The sequence below is a fragment of the Gymnoscopelus microlampas genome, assembly GCF_963454915.1.
Source record: "Gymnoscopelus microlampas genome assembly, chromosome: 7".
NCBI lineage: Eukaryota > Metazoa > Chordata > Actinopteri > Myctophiformes > Myctophidae > Gymnoscopelus > Gymnoscopelus microlampas.
The window spans coordinates 24,508,393-24,531,221 of record NC_139944.1 but is presented as its reverse complement, the minus strand read 5'-3'; the positions used below and the strand labels follow the sequence as shown (position 1 = coordinate 24,531,221).

General features: G+C 42.4%; 1 protein-coding gene across 1 annotated transcript in view; it reads left to right on the top strand.

The window, feature by feature from the left end:
• LOC311049332 (A-type voltage-gated potassium channel KCND3-like) overlaps positions 1-22,829 on the top strand; it is a gene marked incomplete at both ends in the record, with an annotated part of 91,817 nt that overhangs the window by 52,037 nt on the left and 16,951 nt on the right. The window contains one exon of the mRNA XM_084062885.1: positions 21,163-21,325. Coding sequence (XP_083919011.1) covers positions 21,163-21,325 — 163 coding nt within the window. The remainder of the gene's footprint in view (positions 1-21,162; positions 21,326-22,829) is intronic.

The window sequence follows — 22,829 nt, the reverse complement described above, 5'->3', positions numbered from 1 at the left end:
CTCGGATGTGCTGTGGTTTGGTCAAAATATAAGTTCAGTTGTTGAAAAAATTCGATTTTATGATTGATGGGAGCAGATTCACCGTTATTTTCTCTCAGCAGTTAGATGGAACTTACTGCATTTTGCGTACAAGTGCTTTCAGCAGGCTGGAGAAACGGGATGATTCTGATGCCATCATGGAGCGGGAGGAGGTGGTGGGCATCATACCTGTGACAATTGTGTCAGAGGATGATTTCGATGCCGTCGTGGAGGGTATGGGATTGGTGGGCGACGGGGCGTAGTTACTATGACAATTGTCTCAAAACTGGCCGAGGACTTAAGTTGGAAGTGGACACACAGAGAGAGAGGTGTAGGGTAGAGAAAATGATAGCACGGCAGGAGGTAAGTTTGATCCCAGCAGTGACCAGCTCTTTAATTTGGTCAGTGAGAGTCTTTCAAGCTAAACTGTTGGCTCACACAATTTTGAAATGCTTCCGCCCAAACAGTCTGTGCAACGCAAGCACTGAAAATGAGAAGGGAGTAAAGCGGATGCCCCCCCTTCCACACACACACACACACACACATACTGTACACATACACATACACATACACATACACATACACATACTGTACACACACACACACACACACAGTTTCGTCTTTACCGTCGCGAAAATTTGTGCGGCTGTAAATCAAATTAGTAAGAGTAAGGATATAGCTTGCTGCTTAGCATAAATTGAAATTCAAAAATGTATTTTAAAGTTATTGTAAAATATTATTTTGAACAGAAATGACGAACATCCGTTCGCTGCTTTCAGGAGGCGTAGTTACAGATTCTATGTAGCATTCAGAGATTCTGGAGTTGTCTGCCTTGAGAGTCAGTGAACTCCAAGAGGGGGGAGGAGGGGGAAAGCATGACTGAAGAGGACTGTGTAGGCCTACTTGGATGGCTTTTGGGAAGGTGAGGAAGGTGAATCCACACAGGCAGTTGTTGGTGAATGGGTTGGAGACTCCTCTAACTCTTGGCTCTGACAACTCTCTTTCAGGCGTGGGCTGAAGTGGCTCTCTTTCAAGGTTTCTGCACATTGTGTTTCTCTTCCTCTTGTCTTTTGTCCTTCAAGGGAACAAGACGGGTGACGCAGGAAGTGAGATAGGTTAGAGAGAAAAAAAAATATTTATATCAAAATCCAGCTGCCTTAAAAAGATGGCTGCCAAAAAAAGTTGAAATTGTCAATAGAGTGCACTGAATGGGTCGTACATGCAGTTGAAGGCTATGTGTTAAGTGTTGACAATTTGCTGAATCTCAGCTCGATCCTCTTCTGAGCGGTAGAAGGACACTGATAAACACAGCAGCATTCAAAGAGCTGAATGCATTGACTGACTGCTGACAGCATTCAAACAGTGGTTTGAGACTGATTGGAACCGATTATCTGCCCAGTATATCCAAGATCCAATCTTGACCACTTAACTAGTGAGCCACTTAACCACAAATACATTCTAAATAAATAATTTAAAAAATATCGGATTCTATGAGCTCACATGAGTGTTAAATCGGTGCGCGTTATCTTGTAAATCTGACATTTTCTCTTTTGTGCGTCTACAAGGAGACAGATGTGAAGTAGTCTGAAAGAACGAGCCCAATCGATGGTCTTGAAGGGGCGGATCCAAACCCAGCCGCCCGGATTTGTGCGGCGCCTCCTATTGCTTCAATCTATGACCCCGCCTCCCCTCCCCTTCCCCCCTCCCCCCCCGGTCTGTGCACGGAGCACGTTGACGTCACCAAATTTAGAGCGACGCCCCTCTGCACTCTGATTGGTTAGGAGATAACAAGGTCCTAAGACCATCGTTCCTGCATCGTTCGCCCAGACTTTTTTTCTTTTGTAACAAAAAAAAAAGCATGGGTTTCCGAGGCTAGATGTGAAGTGACTGAGAAGACTTTTGGCATGGCGACATGTCTTCCCATACATATCACAACCACTTGTCTTTTTCACCGCATAACCAGCTCCATCTGCTTCCGCATGTGATCACGTGAGAACCTGTGACCTTCTGTATCCCAGGCTGTCTCTCTACCCATTCAGCTAAAGCTATGGCCACTCCTGGAAATGCCAAAGAGCTAGCAGGTATCTCTTATTCTAGGCACTCCAGTGATGTTTTGTTCCAATGAGCTTATTGTAGGTGGGCCCCACCTGGCAGACATACAGGCGGGTAGAAAGACAGATGAGGTCAAACATCAGAGATGACTGGACTGTCTTATCTTGATAGGCCCATACAGTGACCTTATGAGTAATGTTAAAATGTCAAGAACCGCAAATGTTTAGTTGGAACTTACCTCACGTTTTGTTTGCCTTGGATAGTGTTGACCTTTTCAGTGCTGTTGAGTTGCATCTTTCCCAAGAAGTGGAGGTCTGTGAGGTTGTAGTCACAGTTATGCTATGTTATCTCTTAGAACACAGCACATCAAGACAAAAACACCCTACATAAATCCTTCCTTAATCTCGACACAATGACTGAAAAAACAAAACAAAAACATTCCTTGAGAATTATGCGAGCCCTGCATTGTTTTTCACAGTCGAAGCAAGAACTGATTCAAGTTGAAGGAACAGTTTACTGAACCAACCAGGGAAAACAGAGTGCCTGCAGCTCTTATTCTTCAGTATAACAACAGCGTTGTGTTTTAATAAATCCAGCTCAGACACTTTAATTGGGAACCTTTGACTGAAGAAAATTGTTGCTGCTGTGAATGAGCAATATGTGTGCCTGTGGGGGGTTTCCCCACACACTGACTTTATAGCTTGTAATTTGTTCATTTATCCCTGTACATTTTGGCCAGATTTAATGTCTATCCTAGGCTTTTCATACCAGAGCTAGAAGATAGCAATTGTGTCTACAGCTCTCTTTGCCAAACATTGTTTCCCTTTTCATATATTACATTTTTAAAAAGTGTTATTGAATATTAATATGTAACAGTAACCTTAAATTGAAGCAACAACAACGTAAGTTAGGAATGTAACTATGGTTCTGTGAATTCCTGGATAACTGCCGGTAGGCAGTTATCCAGGAACAGTCTTAATTTAAACAAAGTCATGTGACGTGTAGGCCACCTGTTCATCCCGGCTACATAAGCACGTGATAACCTACACCCGGCCTCTAAGAATCCTCTCTGAAAGATTCTGAGTGACCGGTATTACTGGCAGTCATCCAGGAATTCACAGAACCATAGTTACATTTGTAACTTATGTTCCGTTGCATTCCTTCCTGACTGCCAGTAGGCAGTTAACAGTAGAGACTTATACCAGAAGTGTCACAAGGAATCGTAGCCACGCGACCGACACCCAGCGTGTGGAGAAATTACTAACACTCTGTGTAAGACATGTGTGTGTTGCTGCTGAGCGGGAGGCATGCGTTAATCCGACAGACCTTTTCTCCGACTATGTGGCATCCGCGTGCGGTTAGGGTTAGGGTGCGGGTTTGGTTGGGGTTTACTGTTTAATGTCGGAGCACTGCGCTGTCGGAGGAATGCGCTGTCGGACTAACGTATTGCACCCCTGCTGAGCGAGCCACGCTCGAAAATCCTCCAGGCAAAAAAGGTGGATAGATAGTTTGACAACCACAGACAGGGCATTAAATTGCGCTCTCGACAATAGTCACAGGCAGGATGTCAACACACCAACAACAATTCTTACCCACGATGCACGGCAGGTAGCGAGAAGATCAAAGTGGCCGGGTGTAGGTTATCACGTGCTTATGTAGCCGGAACACACAGGTGGCCTACACGTCACATGACTTTGTTTATATTAAGACTCGACCTGCGCGGAGCGCGAGGGGCATTATTCACTACTGTTAACTGCCCACTGGCAGTCAGGAAGGAATGAAACAGAACACACACCGCCTCATTTATCCGTTACTCTCTGCGTGCTAACCAGCTAACTGTATGGAAGAAACACAGCTGTGATCCTGTTTGCAATATGAAAATGTTTTGGCTTATTAAAAGTTTTTGCTTCGACTAAAGTTTATGCTTTTTATATTTACACATTTCAGGATTAGAGCTGATGGATGGTGCATGAAGGATAATGGGTGTTCAGTACCTATATTATATTTAATGTCCTTGCCATAACTTTTCCTGAACAATTCCCCACAGAAAATCTTTATTTGCTTTTGAATCTTTTGCTTGTAAGGCACAGATGCACTTACTATTACTTGGCATTATTTGCTCTGCTGGCCAGTGGTCAAAGCTCAATGTTGCCAATGTGTGGTTCAGCCCAATGAGGTCAAATACTCCTCTGTTTTCTGCAATCCACCTTAGTAATTGTTAGTGATGTTCATATACACTGTCTGGAGTTTACTCTTTCCTCTTCTCTTACTGGATTTGTCCTTAAAAACTGACAACAAAAAAACTTGCATTGTTATCATTTAATGAGTTCACCCTCTTTCCTCAAGACTTTAATTAAGATATTTAATTAAAGCACTTCTTCACCGTTTTGCGTAATTTTGTCTGGGCTCTATCGTGAAGTGAATTAGAGGTCTTTAAAACATTCCTGTTGATAAATTGAAGTTGCAATCATTTGTCTTGGGATTATTGTGTCTTTTGTAATTAAATCCTCTACACTGGCCAGCAGATGCACAACTATCCAGGCTGCAGTCACAATAACAGAAAATATAACACCACAATAAAAAACACCAATAACACCAACAACAAAATGCCATGAATTTCACAGTCAAATAGACATGAGCCATCTGCACCTCTCTTTATTACATATTCATTATTGCCTAATGCCTATAGATAAGGTAAATATTTAGCAATCCTGTTTATTTATGTTCAAATAAAAAAATGCAAACAAGACATTCTTTTCATTATGGTTTTCGTGATACTTCTGACATTCACTCTTTTTGTTGTACTTCTAAACATCAATCTTTCATCAAATTTAGAGGCCCTCAGTTGTGGAGCTCTCTAGATGCATCACTTAAGTCATCACTATCCTTGATATGATTTAGTTCTGATGTGTAATCATAACAATTTTTTGTGTTGTCTTTTTCTTCTTTTGTGCAGTTTTTGTGTTTATATTTCTTTATTGCACTGCTGCTCCCCTTGTAGACTTGTATTCTTTTGTATTGTTCTTATTGAACTTTTAATATATGATATTTAATGACCTCTTCCATTAAGGAAAGGATTCCAAATAAGCTCTGTGTTCTGATGCCCTTTCAGCTGCAATGAAAAAAAAAAACTATTTTCCTGCGGGTGTCGCTGTTGAGGGATTTTGCCTGTCACTCATCGCCTCTGCTCCGTTTTTTGGGGTGTAATTTATTCAGGGAAAAAAAGGAAAAAATAAATAAAAATACATTTGATGTCATGAAACCTTTAAGATAAATCTGTGAAAGATAATATCTGTATAATATTATATTTTGGTCTTCAAAATAAAACAAAAAGACTACGCATACACTCGATATTAAAGCAAGATGGGCAGCAGAAGGCATTTTCACAATAGCACTGGAAGAATGGTCCGGGACAGGATTTGCAGACATCAATGGTTAATGACAAGCTCCCCCTCCTGGAAAGCATTCAGCTGGAGAAATGTGACTTGATTGTTCTGTACTTCTCCGACACAAAAGACTCTGATCAGGCTGCCTGCTGGAGGTCCTGTGGAAACGCAGTGGCAAACCACATTCACATTTTCTGGAATTATCCCTAAGTGGCTCCACTTTTGGAGAATTGTCCACTGTGTCCTGGAGGCAGTTTTGAAGAGGAACATTTATTTTAAAATCATGCCCCTTGAAAGAATTGTGGTCGGTTCAGATAAAGCATGATGACATGGCTCCCCAGTCTTCACAGAAATCAGACTTAAGGACTTGAACCTCAGCATCCATATTCTTGGGGGAACATTTGCCAAAAATAGCAGATCTACAAGCTCACAGTGCAATGTAGATCGGCTATTTTCGGTGAAGAGAAAGTACAGTTTTAACTCAAGTCCAGTTCTCTTAAGACTACAGGGGTTTAAGTCGTTAAGCGTTTCATAATGTATGAGCTGTCTAAAACATTGGTATGTTTCTGTTATTTTGACCAGACTTGTACAACTTCCGATCCAAGAACGTCCATCAGTAGGTGCCTCTGATTGTGAATAAACCATTATGGCCTGGCATGGGTTTCAGATTTACGTTCCACCTGCTGCATCACACACACACACACACACACACACACACACACACACACACACACACACACACACACACACACACACACACACACACACACACACACACACACACCTTTCTCTCTCTCTCCTTCCCTATCCTCCACCTCTCTATGTGGGCTTGTGAAGTGGAATGGCACCCCTCTCGAGTGATATAACAGTAGCTCCTCATGTCTCCTGAGTCTCCCTGGCAGCCTACTTTCTCCCGTAACCTACTTAGGATGCTTTAAAAAAAAAAGGTGCCAGCATGGGATCCCAAAGAAAGCTTTTCATTTCTGTTCTCATCTCACTCTTTCACTCTGAGCCAAACGGAGAGATGGCAGGATGGAGGTTGGATGTAAGGACGAGAGAGGAGGGGGGGGTGCATTAGAAGGGCAAATGAACAGAGTAATAAATGTAAAGCCTACTGGGCTACACATGTATGGATATTTTTCTACACAGATATTTTCGTCCTCTGTTTAAAAAAGAAATCCCTGTCCACATCACAAAAATGTCTGTCCACACATAAACGCAGAAACGCATTGAACACAGGAGTGCATCCCTGATCAGCAGCAAGTTTTATATTTTATATTTGATTTTATGTTTATTTTATAAATGTTTATTTTATAAATGAGGGGGAAAATACATATAATATTTTCTAATTTAATTTAAACCTGTGATATCCAGTCATTTCGGGGATAAACAAGGGACATTGAAGGGTAAATTTAGGTCTGATAAAGATTTACCATTCTGGTTCAAATCATGTACTTTACATCACATTATTAAAGGCAGAAATGCATTGAACACGGGAGCACATTCCTGATCAGCAGCAGGTCAGCAACTAGCTGGCATAGCCTAATCTCACCTCCTTATAATTAATAATCAGAGTCAAGCCTATTGTATGTGTCTTTCAGCATCACGGAGGCAGAGATAACTCTCTCTGCCTCCGACCCTCCGTTTGTGGGTTCTGACACAGCAGGATTGCGCAAACCGCGTTTGCTGCCGGAACGTTTTCATTCATCACTGTGGACACTCACATAGTTATTGTTATAGTTGCAAAAATGTTCTGAAATTGAGCTCATAGACCTGCTATTAAGACCTGCTAAGAAATTCTTAGAAAAAAGTAATAAATAAAACATAAATGGCGGGCACCGCACTCCCTCGAGTCCTTGCCGCTGCGTGCGCAGATTTGTTTGCGCCTGATTAGGTTAGACAACACACTACATATTTGGGTGTAGCTGCATTGGGAACTCCTTATATGGTTGTGGCTGAGTCATAGTGACATGAGCGTGACGACGTGGTCCGCCGGCCCACCCGCCAGCCGAAATATGGCTTTTAGTTTGGCGGTGTTTACTTCTGTCGTCATGATGACGTCACAATGAGTCATCGGGTTTGCATAATGATGTCACCATGAGTCATAGTGACGTGGCCGTGGGTTGTTTAGGGTTATGTTGTCATGTTGATGTGGCCGTGGTTGTTTATGGTTATGCCTAGTCATAGTGACATTGCCGTGGTTTGTTTATGGTTATGTTGTCATAGTGATGTGGCCGTGGTTTGTTTATGGTTATGTCAGAGTGACGTGGCCATGGGCCAATTCTAATATATATATATATATATATATATATATATATATATATATATTTCTAGTTTATTACAATACAATATTATCGTCACAATATTTATATTATGTCGAGGTATTTGGATAGTGTGATGATTTTATCCATACTAAAATCCCATCCTAACTCCCAGCCCTACTTAGTGTTTTTCATGAGTGTAGCTGTTGAAGCTTGAATTACAGGGCAGATTTGCAGCAGTATCATGAAGGTTAGAGAAACCCTTATCAAGTTGCTTCAAATCCCTAGACTGGCTGAATAAATCTGGTGTGATTCTCAATTCGCCTTGCCCCCCTGCTGCAGCTCTGAACACTATAGCTGCTCCTGTGGAGCATCTCGATGGAGGCTATGATAGTCCTGTGGAGCTTGCACGTGTTGGTATGTTAACATGTGTCACCCTTTCTCCTTCCCATAGGTCATGCCTATGTTCCCTCAGCCTTATGTTCCCTCAGTCCTATGTTTCCTCAGCCTTATGTTGCCCAATCCCAAATTAGACCCTATGTTCCCTCAGTATCACAGATGGCCCTTCCATAATGTGCTGTTAGGGTCACCTGTTGGGGTTTCCTGAAGGAAGGGGGATGCCTCCGTTCCACCCGGGGTGCCCCCCCGAAGGGCGATGCCCCCCTGAACACCCACAAGCACCCCATACACACACACGCACACGCACACACACACACACACACACACACACACACACACACACACACACACACACACACACACACACACACACACACACACACACACACACACACACACACACACACACACACCTTTTCTGGTCTGGCATTCTGTGCAGTGGGACCCTAGTGCCATCATTGCCATCATCACTGATGTGTGACCTTGTATTCATTGCTGGAGAAAATAAATATGGATAATCCTGGGTTCAGAGAAATGTCTCTCTTTATTCAAGAATGACATCATGACAAATAAGTAGCCTACCTTTTTCAAGACAAGTCATTAAGACATTTCTCTGTCTACACCCAAATTATCAATACATGTATGTATTTATTCTATAATTATTTTCCCTAATTTGTTCAAATATGTAAAAAAAAAGTATTGTCTTGAATTCATAAACGATATACAGAAATATTAGCATATTAACTTATCACATGGACACTATTGTGATATTGACTGCCTCTAGTCTGTACTGATCAGATGTACAGGAAAAATGTAAAAATAAGTACACATACAGTAATAACATTATAACTGTATACAGAAATGGATTGTACGTGAGAAATTACTTAAGGATCAACTAAGAAAAGTTTATTACACCAGATTGTCAAATTGTTTTAGCTTATCCCCTGCCTATCTCTCCTGATAAGATGAAATTAGTGACCCAACTGAAATTGTATTTCATCCCCTTATACCTGTGGATTTTAAACGGTAGCAAATATATAATTGCTATTTTTATCGACTAAACCAATTAGTCTGATTAACCACTTAAGCCCTATTTTATCCTTATAATCGTACAACGGTGTCGTGCAAAAATAGGCCATAATAATAATGTGCCGCATTGCAATGCGTTGTTAACTTGTATTTCTTTTTATAAAAGTTTAAATCGATACGTTCAATTAACTGTTGCACCCCTATGGGCAAGTAAGGGTTTTAAAAAATATATAATTATATGTTCAGCAGCAAGACAGCCATGTGACCATGTGGCAAATTATACCATTAGTATTCAGTCTGTTGGAGGGAGGTGATTGTCTATCCCATGTAGCAGTCTTCTGATGCCATTTCATAGTTTAGCCTGGTCATTCTGTGGCTAAAACAGCGAATCGCCACATTGGCCCAATGGTGAATAAACAAACGGTGCAGTCCCTCTTGCATGTTAATTGCTATCTTTTAATTTCCTTGCCCTCGACATGACTCACTAAACAATCTCCTACATTCCTGTCCCCTTTCATTAGCCGCTAATGCATTCTGTCATACTATGGCGTGTGTGTGTGCGCGTGTGGGTGTGTGTGTGTGTGTGTGTGTGTGTGTGTGTGTGCGTTTGTGCATGTGCGTGCGTTGTGTGTGTCTGTGTGCGTGCGTGTTTGTGTGTCTGCGTGCATGCGTGTTTGTTTGTGTGTGTGTGTGTGTGTGTGTGTGTCGGTGGTATTCAAGCATCATTGATCACAAGGTGTGTCCCCTTCCAATGTATACCCCTCTGGCAAGTTGAGAGATTCATGCAAAGGAATGGAAGCAGACCTCTGGCATGATGAGACACTAATTGGTTGTGGGATCAATCACCGGGTCTCAATTACGGCTCATCTTGTCCAGTGTTGGTCCCTCATGATTTCACTTTCCAATCTCCCATTTGAAAGTTCACAGTGAATGTCTGCTAAGAAGGTAGCAGCCACCATGATGAAGCAATGAGCATATCGACGCTGTTAGGTGGAAACCTTGTATGTCCAAAACCTTTCCTTTTTTATTATTATTATACATTTAAAAAACGGCTGTTTTCACTACCTTTGTGCAACAATCTTGTATGATGAAGTAAGCCATTCATTTACCCCCCCCCAAAAAAACAAACAAACATAAAAAGTTGAAATATGGAGATACAAGGTTTCTGCCCAACTGTGTGTGTGTGTGTGTGTGTGTGTGTGTGTGTGTGTGTGTGTGTGTGTGTGTGTGTGTGTGTGTGTGTGTGTGTGTGTGTGTGTGTGTGTGTGTGTGTGTGTGTGTGTGTGTGTGTGTGTGTGTGTGTTCAACTTTACGCTTAAAAAGGTTTACAGTATATTGTGGCTCACAATAAGCAATAAGTTGGCTAGCATAGCTGCCAACATTAGTCATAGCAAAAGAAAATGTGTGTGGAATGTGTTATGGAATTCCATGGTCATATTACCGTAGTTTTATGTGTTTTATGTCAGAAATTGTCAATGAAGCCAGTGTGACGGCATAGGGAGACAGACCAAGGGCCATGCATTGCTGGTTGTCTGGAATGTTGAGTCCATTGACTACTATACATCATGCAATTGACATTATCTGCTGACCATTTTCATATAAGCATACCGTGGTGTGATTGATTTAAGAGGAAGCCATTGGATTGGATTCCATTCATTACAGCATGCTATAGAAATCAACATGAGGGATCAACTTGCTTAAATATGGTAAAAATAGGTAATCCAGTTATGTTAATATTGCGTTGTAATGCATTTTAAAGTGCAAATTGATTGAAAGTCTAGCTAAAAATAGCCCCTATAAAGAGGTTGATATACAAACAAAATTCAAATGTCCATGAGTTACCACGCAATGATGTTAAGCCAACATTGACTCAGTTATTCAAGTTCAGTAATGTTTAATGACTTTGGAGAAAATGTAAACAAATGACAAATGTAAAAATAGACACAGACAGTCAGACAGGTACAGACAGGTACAACGAGTACTCAGACAATTGGTACAATAGGTATTGTATCACTCCCGTGTAGGCCGGTGCCCAACAGGTCTAGTATACAGTAAGCAATGTTGTGAATGGACAATGCCATACGGTCCTTTTAAATGAACTAATGCAGCCTTGACAAAAAGACAGGCAAACTGCAATTAACTGAGATTGCTCTGTGATTGTTGAGCAATACAGTAACTATATTTATTTCAGAAATAACCATGCAATAATCAGTCTGCCCCATCTGAACTTTTGCTGATGAAAATAAGCTATTTCACTTTAGAGTCAGACATGTCGGTTCAAAATGCATTGACACACCTTAACATTTAATTTTAATAAAACTGACCACTATCGGGTCACATGTGAAAATAGCCTATCTACACACTCACAATACTTTGCAATGCATTCTGACCTTGTAGATCTGCTATTTTCAAAAACAAAAGAAAACGAAGCCTGAATCATGTTTGGATCTCAACATCAACATTGGAACGGCCGTGGCTTGGCTCCAATGTGGATCTTGGACTTCATGTGGCCAGCCTGTGACGACAGTCAAATAATACATCAGGCATCATATCTATAATATATCTACATACTGTATCTATGATACATGACTCCAAATGTGTGCAAGGTTTAAGCCAATTCCGTGCCCCATTGACTTCTTCTATCTATTATAAATAAATAAAATAATAAATAAATTCATGTCAGATATTTCAATAAGCATACAATCTTGAGAGGAAATTAGTGGAGGTATTAAGTTAGCCTACTGGCAGTGTGCACTGATTGGTCCAGCAGATTGTGTGATTAGCTCCGGACTAATCTCTCAAGAACAGATTCTGCCCTGTGGTGGAATCTGTCGGAAGGGTTCGTCATAACGTGTGCGCATTGGCTACAAGTGGGCGTGCCTTCAGATCAGGAAGCGGGCCGCGCTTTACCCAATCAAATGTAGTGGGCGGGATTCACGTGTCCATCCACCATTCCCCCCTCGAAACTAGCCAAAACTAATTTAACAATAGCGTCCTCGGAGCGGACAAAACCACGGAAAGATATTCACATTTTAACTTACTCTTTCATCATACAGTAGAAACAAGTGGGCTTATAACCAAAACCATCCATGTTCTCTGGGAGAAGTGGTGTTAGTGTTCCGTGTAGAAATATTGTTAGTGGGAATGAAAACGTAGTCGCACCAACCGGAAGTGATGCGCTGAAGGCAGACATGAAACCGGAGTTTCCCTGCGCACTGGTCTTCCATTTTCCTCCCGCCAGACCCCACAGACAATATCAGAAAACAGAGGTCGCTGTTTTTCATTTTCTGTGGGGTCTGGCTACGCGAGACTAGCTCCGGACAGACAGACACACACACACACACACACACACACACACACACACACACACACACACACACACACACACCCTCAGACGGCCAACCTCCTCCAGAGCCTGAACATTTTAGAAAATGTTTGCCAATAATGACATGCCCAAAATAGGGACACCAGGTTGAAAGTGGCTTCCGCCAGATGCTCCAGTGGGACTGCATGGCCATCAGTTCAATGTGAATATAAAGAACTGTATGAATGTTAAGCAGGCCTTTGCGAAAGAAGAAAGAGGTGTATGTACTGTACGTGCTTAGAAAACCAGCCATGGGTAAACAAAGGAGCTGTAAAAACTTCACTGTAACCTGATTTGCAGTATATTATAAAAATACCTGTTCAGTGTTAGCCTCCTGTGTGTTATGCTAGCGCTGACAGTGAACTTTGGATGAACTTTATCTTCTGAAGCTTTTAAATAAACTCTACTTACCGCTGGTTGGGGAACTGCAGGTTCCACCAGTCTTCAGTACGTTTTGCAGCTCTCCATGTCATTGTGCCCTTGATTCTGACCCTCTCTTTTGATAAAACAGCCACTAATTTAAACAGGCTGTGTCTCGGGGCTCACGTAGGTCATGATGGATCGCGTTTCCCCCCTCGTGACAGCAGGTCACACAAACTAATATCTCGTATCGCTCACATGCCAGAGTGTGTGTGCAATAATATCAGGGTCTTTCTTCTTTTCTCTTGTTCATTCAATCTTTCTCTTCTCTCTCTCTCTCTCTCTCTCTCTCTCTCTCTCTCTCTCTCTCTCTCTCTCTCTCTCTCTCTCTCTCTCTCTCTCTCTCTCTCTCTCTCTCTCTCTCTCTCTCTCTCTCTCTCTCTAGTTCTCCATTGTTATCATCTCCTTCAGGTTGAAAAGGGAAAGGTGAGATTGCCTGGTCAGGAGAGGAGAGGTACAGTGGAAGATTAACAGCGAAGGTTGTGTACCCTGCAATTCCCCCTCGGCAGTTTTTCACTTATTGCCTCACCTTCACTTTCTCGAGGTTCGTTTAGTAGGCCAGATTGGATTCTGTGTTGCCACGGCAATGACACAGGTAAAAAGAGAGGATGCCGTAAATGTAACTTGGAAGTGAGAAAGAGAGAAACAAACAAGAGACCTACAGTGATGCATGTGTGGGGTGGTTGACCAGTTCACACGTACACAGGTATTTTTAAAACATACAGTAGCTATTTCTGTGCGTTGGGACTTTCTGTCCTTATGCAAACACCGTTTTCACCCCTGAAAACTGATTCTTTTTTAAACGGCATATGGACAAGGTAAACTGAGTTTTCGTCATAGTCACGTCATAGTGTGCGGCATTTTTTTGCTGAGTTTATTGCTTGATGTCATCTTCATGCACTATTGCAGATGTAGACAAAATAGCACTGTTTTTTAACAGGACCTTTTATATGTTTACACATAAATGGACAGTTTCTATTCCACCATATTGAGGAACAGAGGCATCAGAATGAGGTCACCATGCTACATAATCCAACAGTCCGACGGCACAAACGCCACCAGTTTTATTCTGGTGGTGGACTTTTAAAGGTGATTCTAATTACTGCCTCAATATTGTTACAAAATGTTTGTTACTCTGTAAGCTGTACTCAAATGTGTCAATTAATTAATGATTGTGTTTGTTTGCTTGTTTGCCTGAGCAGCTGGATCCTCTATTCTACTGGAAACCATATTAACATAATATCTTCTGAATTTCAATTGAATAATAGCATAATATGTGTTGCTGTTTTTTCATGTCTGATTTATGAGATCCTATTATTACTGTAAATATAGCCTTCCAACAATTTCAACATTTTTGAAAGATATCTTAAATAGCAGATCGTCAAGCTCACAAGGCGCTGCATCACGATGCATTGTGAGCTTGTAGATCAGCTATTTTCGCTATTCATCATATGACAAAGCATAATACAGCTTAAGTAGATAACCTATGGTGTCCCGCAGCCACAGTGTCCCAGCCACAGAAAGACAGGTAAAACAAACTGTCATTATCAGAACAGTATAACAAATCTTTGCAAATGGTTATTGATGTCTAGGCATTCATTTGGAGTGCCCCTGTGGTCAAAATGAGGTACTTTTGCAAGTAAGCATTTATGTATGGAACGTATTTTGGATCAATAGCAGGCAGAGATTAAAGCCCTACGTACAGTATGCTGCTGTATTAGTCTGGATATCCTGTGGTGACAGCAGTGTCACTACAAGCTATTTATTGACAGAACGCTATTCATCATCAACTCCCTGGGGACACAAATCCATAGAGTGCAAAAGTCCTTTGCAACCTCAAATATTAATAACTCTATATCTGTTTGTTCAGCTTGTGTCTGCCTTCATCTTTATCTGTCTTCTTTATCATACTGTATTTAGAATTAAAAGATTGGATTTGAGTCCTGCTGCCACTGGGATGGTTTCAGAGAAACAGCTTTTAAGGACTCAAAAACATAACATAACAAAACATATGCCATTTCTTACTTCTGCTTATGGCCTATTTGCAATTCCCAAAACATTGTGAGCTTGTAGATCTGTTATTTTTTAAATCTATTTTGTAATGTTTCAGAATTTAAGATTTTTTATTTACCCCGAAATGTGTTATGAACTTGTAGATTTCACTATTTTTGAAACTGCTTGAACATTGTTTTTTTGTGTGTCAATTTTCAAAATGTTCTGGAACTTTTGGAATTTTTGGATTTTACCTATATCGACAAATATGGACGCCAGGTTGAAAATTGTTAATAGATTTTAGCAAGACTTTATCGTCCAAATTGATAATCAACGGGCACACCCCCAGCGAAACTTTGCAACACTGACAACACAGCTGTTAGACCAATTAAACAAGAGTAAATCATTTAGACAGATGCTTTTAACCCTAACCCAAAAGCACTAGTTACCTACTTTAAATTCCATTATCACTGAGAAATATGTCTCCGCCAGGCCGAAGGTGTGGCCAAGTTTTCGCCCCTGTCCGTCCGTCCGTGTGTCCATCTGTCTGTGACCAGCAGCTTATCTCCGGCACCGTTGGACCGATCGGCGTGAAGCTGTGCACACACACTCCCTGGAGGCCAGAACAGAACCTCTGCCCCAAATGTTTCACATCGGCCTGTTAAAGCGCCACCAGGAGACAGATTTTTGCAAAACACATTCTTAGATATTACTCCTACAGAATTTGTCCAAACATCAGGCAAATTGGTACACACTATCTCTATAGTCATGTGATGAAGATGGATCTGTCATATTTTTCATATTCCATCCTGATTGGCTTCCAAAGTTTGCAGGAGTTGCCGGTTTTTAACAAAATGCCTCAAATCATGAATGCAGCGTCTGATTGCCATGAAACTATGCACGCAGATTCCTAGGCCAAGGAAGAAATGCAAGCATACATTTTTCAAATCGTCCTCATGATGGTGCTATAACAGTCCGATTCACGTTTTGGCCTATAACTCTTGAACCGTAGGTCATACAATAACATTTGTTTTTATTATAATAATTGCAAAAGTGGTATTTATTTTATGTGCATTTTCAAATATATTGGAAGTTCCAGCAATGAAATGTTGTCGCTATCAGGTGGAAAGCTGTTGACATGACAAAAAAGAACCTGCATGTTCCAATGGATCTACAGTAATGTAGTTATTTGTCACAAGCTAACATGGACTGACAAATACAGAAATCTCTCCATATATGGGCACAAAAGGGGCGCAGACAGACAAGTACAACGCCACCAACACTATGACTCAGAAATATCAGTCAGATTGGCGGTGCGACATAGGTGTGAGGGCCGCTATGAACCTCTAGTATTATACACTCCACTGACTTAACCGCTTTCAATTTCTCAAAATGTTGCAAAAATAGCAAACGTAGCAGATCTACAAGCTCACAAAGCAACACCACACATTAAGCTTGTAGATCTTTGATTTTTACTACTTTTGCCTGACACCCTTTATGAAAAGAAGTATGGAGATAAAAGGTGTATGCCCGACAGCAATAATATGAGAGACAAACATGGATCATCTCACCGATCAGCACACACTGAGTCAAAGCAAGATTGTGATTGGACGCACTTAACACAAACACTGTAACAGGTCTAGCTGTAAGTGAAGTTTTGATCATTCCTTTACATCGCACTTGTAACAAAGTTTGACTCATCATAAGCATTCCCATTCTGACCCCCATAAGCAGAAATCACTGAGCCAAATTGATTGCTTTGGTTTCACAGTGCTTCTTTGATGTGCCACATCCGATCCAATCTATTTTATTTGATGCCCATGCAATCAAAATCGGGCCTCTTTAAAGAGTAGACGTGTTTTGCAGAAATCCCTCCAATGAGGACCAAAACAAGCAAGAAATTGGAAGGGATAAAACACTAGACTGAATAAATTCCCTCAAAATCGATTTTCCCACCCAGCGATGTCCCGGTCTTAAACTGTGGCAAATAGAAAAAGTAGAGTAATGAATGCCCTTAGAAAACCACTTAGCACAGGAATAGCCCTAGAGCTGCATTTTGTGCCTTGTTGCCTCTTTTAACCACTCTTTAAAGCTTTCGTTGAACAACACATTATGTGATTACTGGATTTATTTATTGTCAGGCGAGCATTTATCACGGTGTTGTTCTGCGAAAAACAAGCACACATTTTGGCCCAAAAAATTTGAGGCTGACCCATGTTCCATGTGTTATACCGTAGGCCCATTTATCAACACAGGTACGTAGTTTACTCAAGTGGGATACAAGTATCTGCTTGACCTATGCAGTTTGGCAGAATTAGTTTGCATTGCTGCACACTCAAATATGTAATTTGTCGCTTTCTGTTAGCTGACTCACTGATAGATTGTAATTATGTGGTTGTATGGAGGTTTAAAACCACTGACATTTCACACTCAGAAGCTTTCAGCACAGCTGTTTGTCATTATTCTGCAAATCCCTCTGTCGTCCTCCTGTGCTGCGCGGAGCTGATGTAAATTTATATTATCATCATGCAGAGTACACCCAGGAGATTCACTAAATGCCACATAAAGTACTGTGGATCTCCAACCTCTACCACTTCAACCTCGATATCCACAAGTAAAAAACAAAAACAAAGTATTGCATAAAGACATTAGCATTGCAGATGGTGTGTCAGTGTACACCAAATATTTTGTTGGATCGTGGGCATAAGCATGTTAATATTTCTGAAGTTAGAAATGAACTTAGAGCATCCATTTGTACAGGTGCCTGATGTTTGTGTTCTCCAAGGTTAATTTTGAACAGACTCTAGATCAGAGAGCCTCCACCTGACGGTGTGAAACTGTGAAATCAGCTATCTGCCATGCAGGGCCAGCAGCATCCACCATCTCCATAGTCTACTGAATTCCCTGATTTTGCAACCCCATTTTTTCACCCAGTGCCAATTGTCTAAGTAATCCTGGGCGCTACACTCCCTCTGCCAGCCTAGGGAGAGCCCAGAGCCGAGCTCATGCCTCCTTCAATGCATGAGAGCTAACAAGCCTTCGTATCACCCGACAGGGGGGAGTTTCCCCGGTTGGACGTAGTGCGTGGAAGCAACAGGTTATTTCAACCAGTTCCTTTCCCCTCCATCAGGCGCCCCAGCTGACCAGGGGGAGGAGGTATAGAGACCAGGATTACTGCGTGTTTTTGTGAGGTTACCAAGGGGACACGGGGAGAACATGCAAACCCCAGCTGGATATCTTCAAGACATACAGTATCAGTGTACACTACAGTAGTTTTGACTGCATTGCGGTTGTGAAAATGTTTGCCACGTCTCACCTGCCAAGTCGGAGAGAGATGTGTCCGAGAGGATGTCATTGCTCATTTTCTGACAGACGGTGTGCAGAGTGAACTGTGAAATCCTATGTGTGCTTTGTCAGGGGCAGGGCAAAGGAATAATATTACAACCACCCCTGGCGGTTGGAAAGTCCATCTGTCCTTGTCGGCGTTCAGTCATAATCTCTCAGAGCCCGTTCTGTGGGCATGGACTTTAGGAAGATGTGTACAAGTACGAGAGGTAAGAGAGAAGTAAACAACTCAGGTGCCCGAGGCTCAAACATTAACCCAATAAGGCCTGAGGTTCCGATTCTACAAAAAGTATTCTAAATCCTAACAGTTTTCTGAAACACTTATGTTGCTATAATATCAGTGGTTCTCAAACTTTTCATGTCAAGGACCCCCATAATTATATGTATTTGGCCGCGGACCCCCATCTCAAAATATCTAGTTCCAGGGACCCCCAGAAGCAAAGACGTGAGTTACAAATGTTCGCTTGAAAAAATATATATATTCAAAGATTTGCACACATTTTCATGATTTTTCAAAAATAGCAGATCTACGTACAAGCTCATAGCCCGGCACTCTGTGAGCTTGTATATCTGGTATTTTTGAAAAGCCAAAGTATAAAATGATGGTTAAAGTGGTTAAAATCTAAAATGACAGATGCTTTCCCGGTCCTAATGGGTTAAAGATAAGCAAAATTGTATCCTATTCTTGCACCAGAGACTGATACTGTAGCTGATCAATCACGGAGACAAGGAATGATTCCAGGGCCGGCTTGGTCCTGGACTATCTGATGGTGGTTTATAAGCATGGGGTTTTATCTCGCCCTCTCAAGAGTTAGAGAGAAAAACAAAAGAGCTCCATTCTATAATCCCCTGCTTCTGGCATGAGCGTAGTTGTTCAATTAATGAACCCCAAATTCTCACTTTGTCATAGAAAAAAAAAGAACATATATCCGCTCTCCAGTCTCCACAGAGGAATAAAGAGCCTTGAGCAAAGTTTCTTCCAATTTAAAAGGTAAATAAAAAAACGGTAAATGGAGCATTTATATAGCGCCTTAATCCAAAGCGTTTTACATTCACCCATTCACACAACGCTGCAAGCACAAACCTGCTCATCGGGAGCAGTTAGGGGTTCAGTGTCTGTCTTGCTCAAGGACCCTTTGACACTAACTCAGGGGGAGCCGGGGATAGAACCGGGAAACTTCAGATGCTCAAATTGGCCGCTCAACCTCCTGAGCCTCTGCCGCCCTCCAACAGAGCATTTACTCCAACAGAGCAGAAAACTTTTTGTCTAAGAGACTGAGTCTAGTCAAAACTTTCTCAACACTTTCTCACACTTTTTCATCATTGGCTGTCCTTTAAGCCAATGGGGATACTTTCCCATGCTCTGAACGGGCGGTCTCCTCCTCCCAAGCTATGGTACTAGACACGCCTCTTGCCTCTATGGCAGTGTTGCCAGATTCTGCGAGAGAAATAAGCAACAGGTCTAAGCCAATGGGGAGCCACTAGCAGTGTTGCCAGATTCTGCGAGACAAATCAGAGAAAACAGAAAGCAAGCTGGTATACATGACTGAGTCATGTCTTGTTTTTCCCCCAACAATACCCCTGTTCTCCAGTCAGTGAGTATAGTGAGCAAAAGTTCAGTCAAAGCCATGGTAGGCTATGGTAAAGGCTAGTTATGAGGGTACTTCTTCTCTGTGGAAGGGGAATTTGTGCCAGACAGCACCAATCAGTGAAGTGGACACTCTGCACCCACCCACCCACCCACCGACCCGCCTGGGCAAAGAGGGTCCCCAGAGAGAGAGAAATCTCAACAGCGTATCTACTGTATGGGGATTACTTGTCAAGACTGTCTCTGTGTCAAGATTCACTGGAGAGGAAACTCATGACAAGCCAAAGCATACACGGGGAGGGGGGTAAGAGGAGACTCTGAGAAGCAGAGAGGGTCGCTGACCTCTGGGGGTCTGATTGGTTTCGAAAGAGGCACTTGAAGTAATGGTTGTGTTGACTTGTAGAACATGCTCTCCATTTTCTATGTAATGAAAGTGATGTTTTCTCTTCTGTCCCCGGCACATTGCCTTTTCCCATTTTTCTCTTTGCTGAGACTTGCTCTCGCAGTCAGTGAGGCATTTGTGTATCTTCTCTCTTTATCTATCTGTCTGTCCGTCCGTCTGTCCTTGTTGCTTTTGTCACATTGCATTGTGTGCCTTCACAGTCAATATTCTACATTGTTAGCATAGTTTGTTTCCCTTTGTACTCCTTATCACCTCATATAAACTCCATGGCAACTGCCTCTGCACAGCACTCGCATTGTGTCTTGACTTGGCTAATTACAGGCCCCTAGCACAAGTCTCTGTTATTGAATCAGTTTGTTCGAGGACCACAACAAGGGCACCAACCTGGCTTCCGCCTGGCACTAGGGCCCACAGTCATGGCTTTGTTCTGCCCGGTCTGAGTAGCACAGATAGCGGTGGTGGCCCATATCTGGCGCTACCCGTTACGGCATCCGTTCAGAGCCTCTACAACAGCTTTATCAAATTTTGGGAAGCCCATTAGACGTTCGAGACCAAAAGGACAATTGTTTAGCTAGATTCAAATAAATGGCCGCTGGAATGGATGGCAGAGGAACAGCTGAGGTTCAGTTATCAACAGCACAGAATGTATAACAAGCAGAGAAAATTCAGGTGGCGATTCAGTGTTTGTCCTCCTTTCCAACACTGAAAAATCTCTCTTTCTTTCTCTCTTTCTCTCTCTCTCGCTCTCTGTCTCTCTCTCTTTCTCTCTCTCTCTCTCTCTCTCTCTCTCTCTCTCTTTCTCTCTTTATTTCTGTCTCTCTGTCTCTCTCTCTCTCTGTCTCTGTCTGTCTCTGTCTGTCTGTCTGTCTGTCTGTCTCTCTCTCCCTCTCTGTCTCTCTCTCTAGTTATGGAGACATGGTGCCGAAGACTATCGCGGGGAAGATCTTCGGCTCCATCTGCTCTCTGAGTGGAGTGTTGGTAATTGCCCTGCCTGTTCCTGTCATAGTCTCCAACTTCAGCCGCATCTATCACCAGAACCAGAGGGCAGACAAACGACGTGCTCAGAAGGTACAGCTCTACACTATTAACTAGGGGTGAGCATCTCACCCCGTGAGACCGATCTGATATGCATCTTAAGCAAGTGACTAGCTATCTGATACATCTAGACACACTTTAAGGAGCCAATACAGATCAATACCATTTGATTCAGCACCATCTCGATGCACTGTGATGCAGTGTCCATATGATGTAATTCAAGATGAGGTTACGTTACTGTAGCCCTACTGTACTGTATGTACAGTATTGTATGTACTGGGCCCAACTGTAGGCCTTCCGTATTGTACATGTACTGTATGTACAGTACTGTATGTAGTGTGGTGGAAAACTGACACACTCTCTCCCACAGAGCATCCATAGCATCTCTGATTTAGTCGTGCTACATGTGTGTTTTACTGCTGTTCGACAGGTGTCGCATATTGTCGCACATTTATCAAGTTTCCCGTCTTTCTTATAAAAACCATGTTAGTCACACTTGCCATGGCATGTATAAGTGTTTGCTGGTGTGTCGTACAGTAAGTCACTGTCAGTTGACATCCTTGGCATAAGAGCTGGAGAGACCACAACGTTTAAACGAGAGGCAGGGGGTAGTCTGGGGCACAACTATTGAAAAGTGGTTAAGAAGGATGTCCCCCGAGAAAGAAAATAAGCGACATTGTGAAATGACAAACCACGGACCTACTTAGACCAACCCCAGATGTGTGTGTGTGTGTGTGTGTGTGTGTGTGTGTGTGTGTGTGTGTGTGTGTGTGTGTGTGTGTGTGTGTGTGTGTGTGTGTGTGTGTGTGTGTGTGTGTGTGTGTGTGTGTGTGTGTGTGTGTGTGTGTGTGTGTGTGTGTGTGTGTGTGTGTGTGCGGGCGGGCGGGCGGGCGGGCGCGCGCGCTTGTCTGTGCCAGAGAGAAACAGAAACCTTACTTAAAGGAATATAGAGTGGCGTGTGAATAGATGAATTTGACGGGCACTAGATGATGCAAAGTAGTGTTACGAGGACACAATCTTAACTCAGTTCCAACTCACAGCGACTATTAAGTCAAGCACCCGTCTTTTGAGAGTGCTGAAGCTCGCAAACAATCTGAATGCATTCTATGCACGGTGCGAGGCTACAATGCTAGCACTAACCTGGCAGCTGGCACAGTTAACCCTGCAGCCGTTGTGAAGGGTGATGCATGCTCCTGACGGGTCATCAAGACCTGTGCTGATCTCCTGGCCTTGTGCTTGCCACCATGCATATTCAACCTCTCCCTGTCCCTGTGCCCAGTCAAGACTGAACAACTACTACCTAGCCTGGTAGTGCTGACCTCTGCTTTGAGAAGCTAGTTAAAGATTACATCTGCATTTGCATGCCTAGTCCTCAGCTGTACTCTCTATAAGTTTGCAGACAACACAGTGGTGGTGAGGAGGGGGTGAGGAGAATTAGCTCTTCTTGAACATCATAAAGAGCAAGGAGATCATTTTAGAAGTCAGTGGAGGGGGGCTTCAATTACCTCAGTGTGCACATCACCTAGGACTTGACATG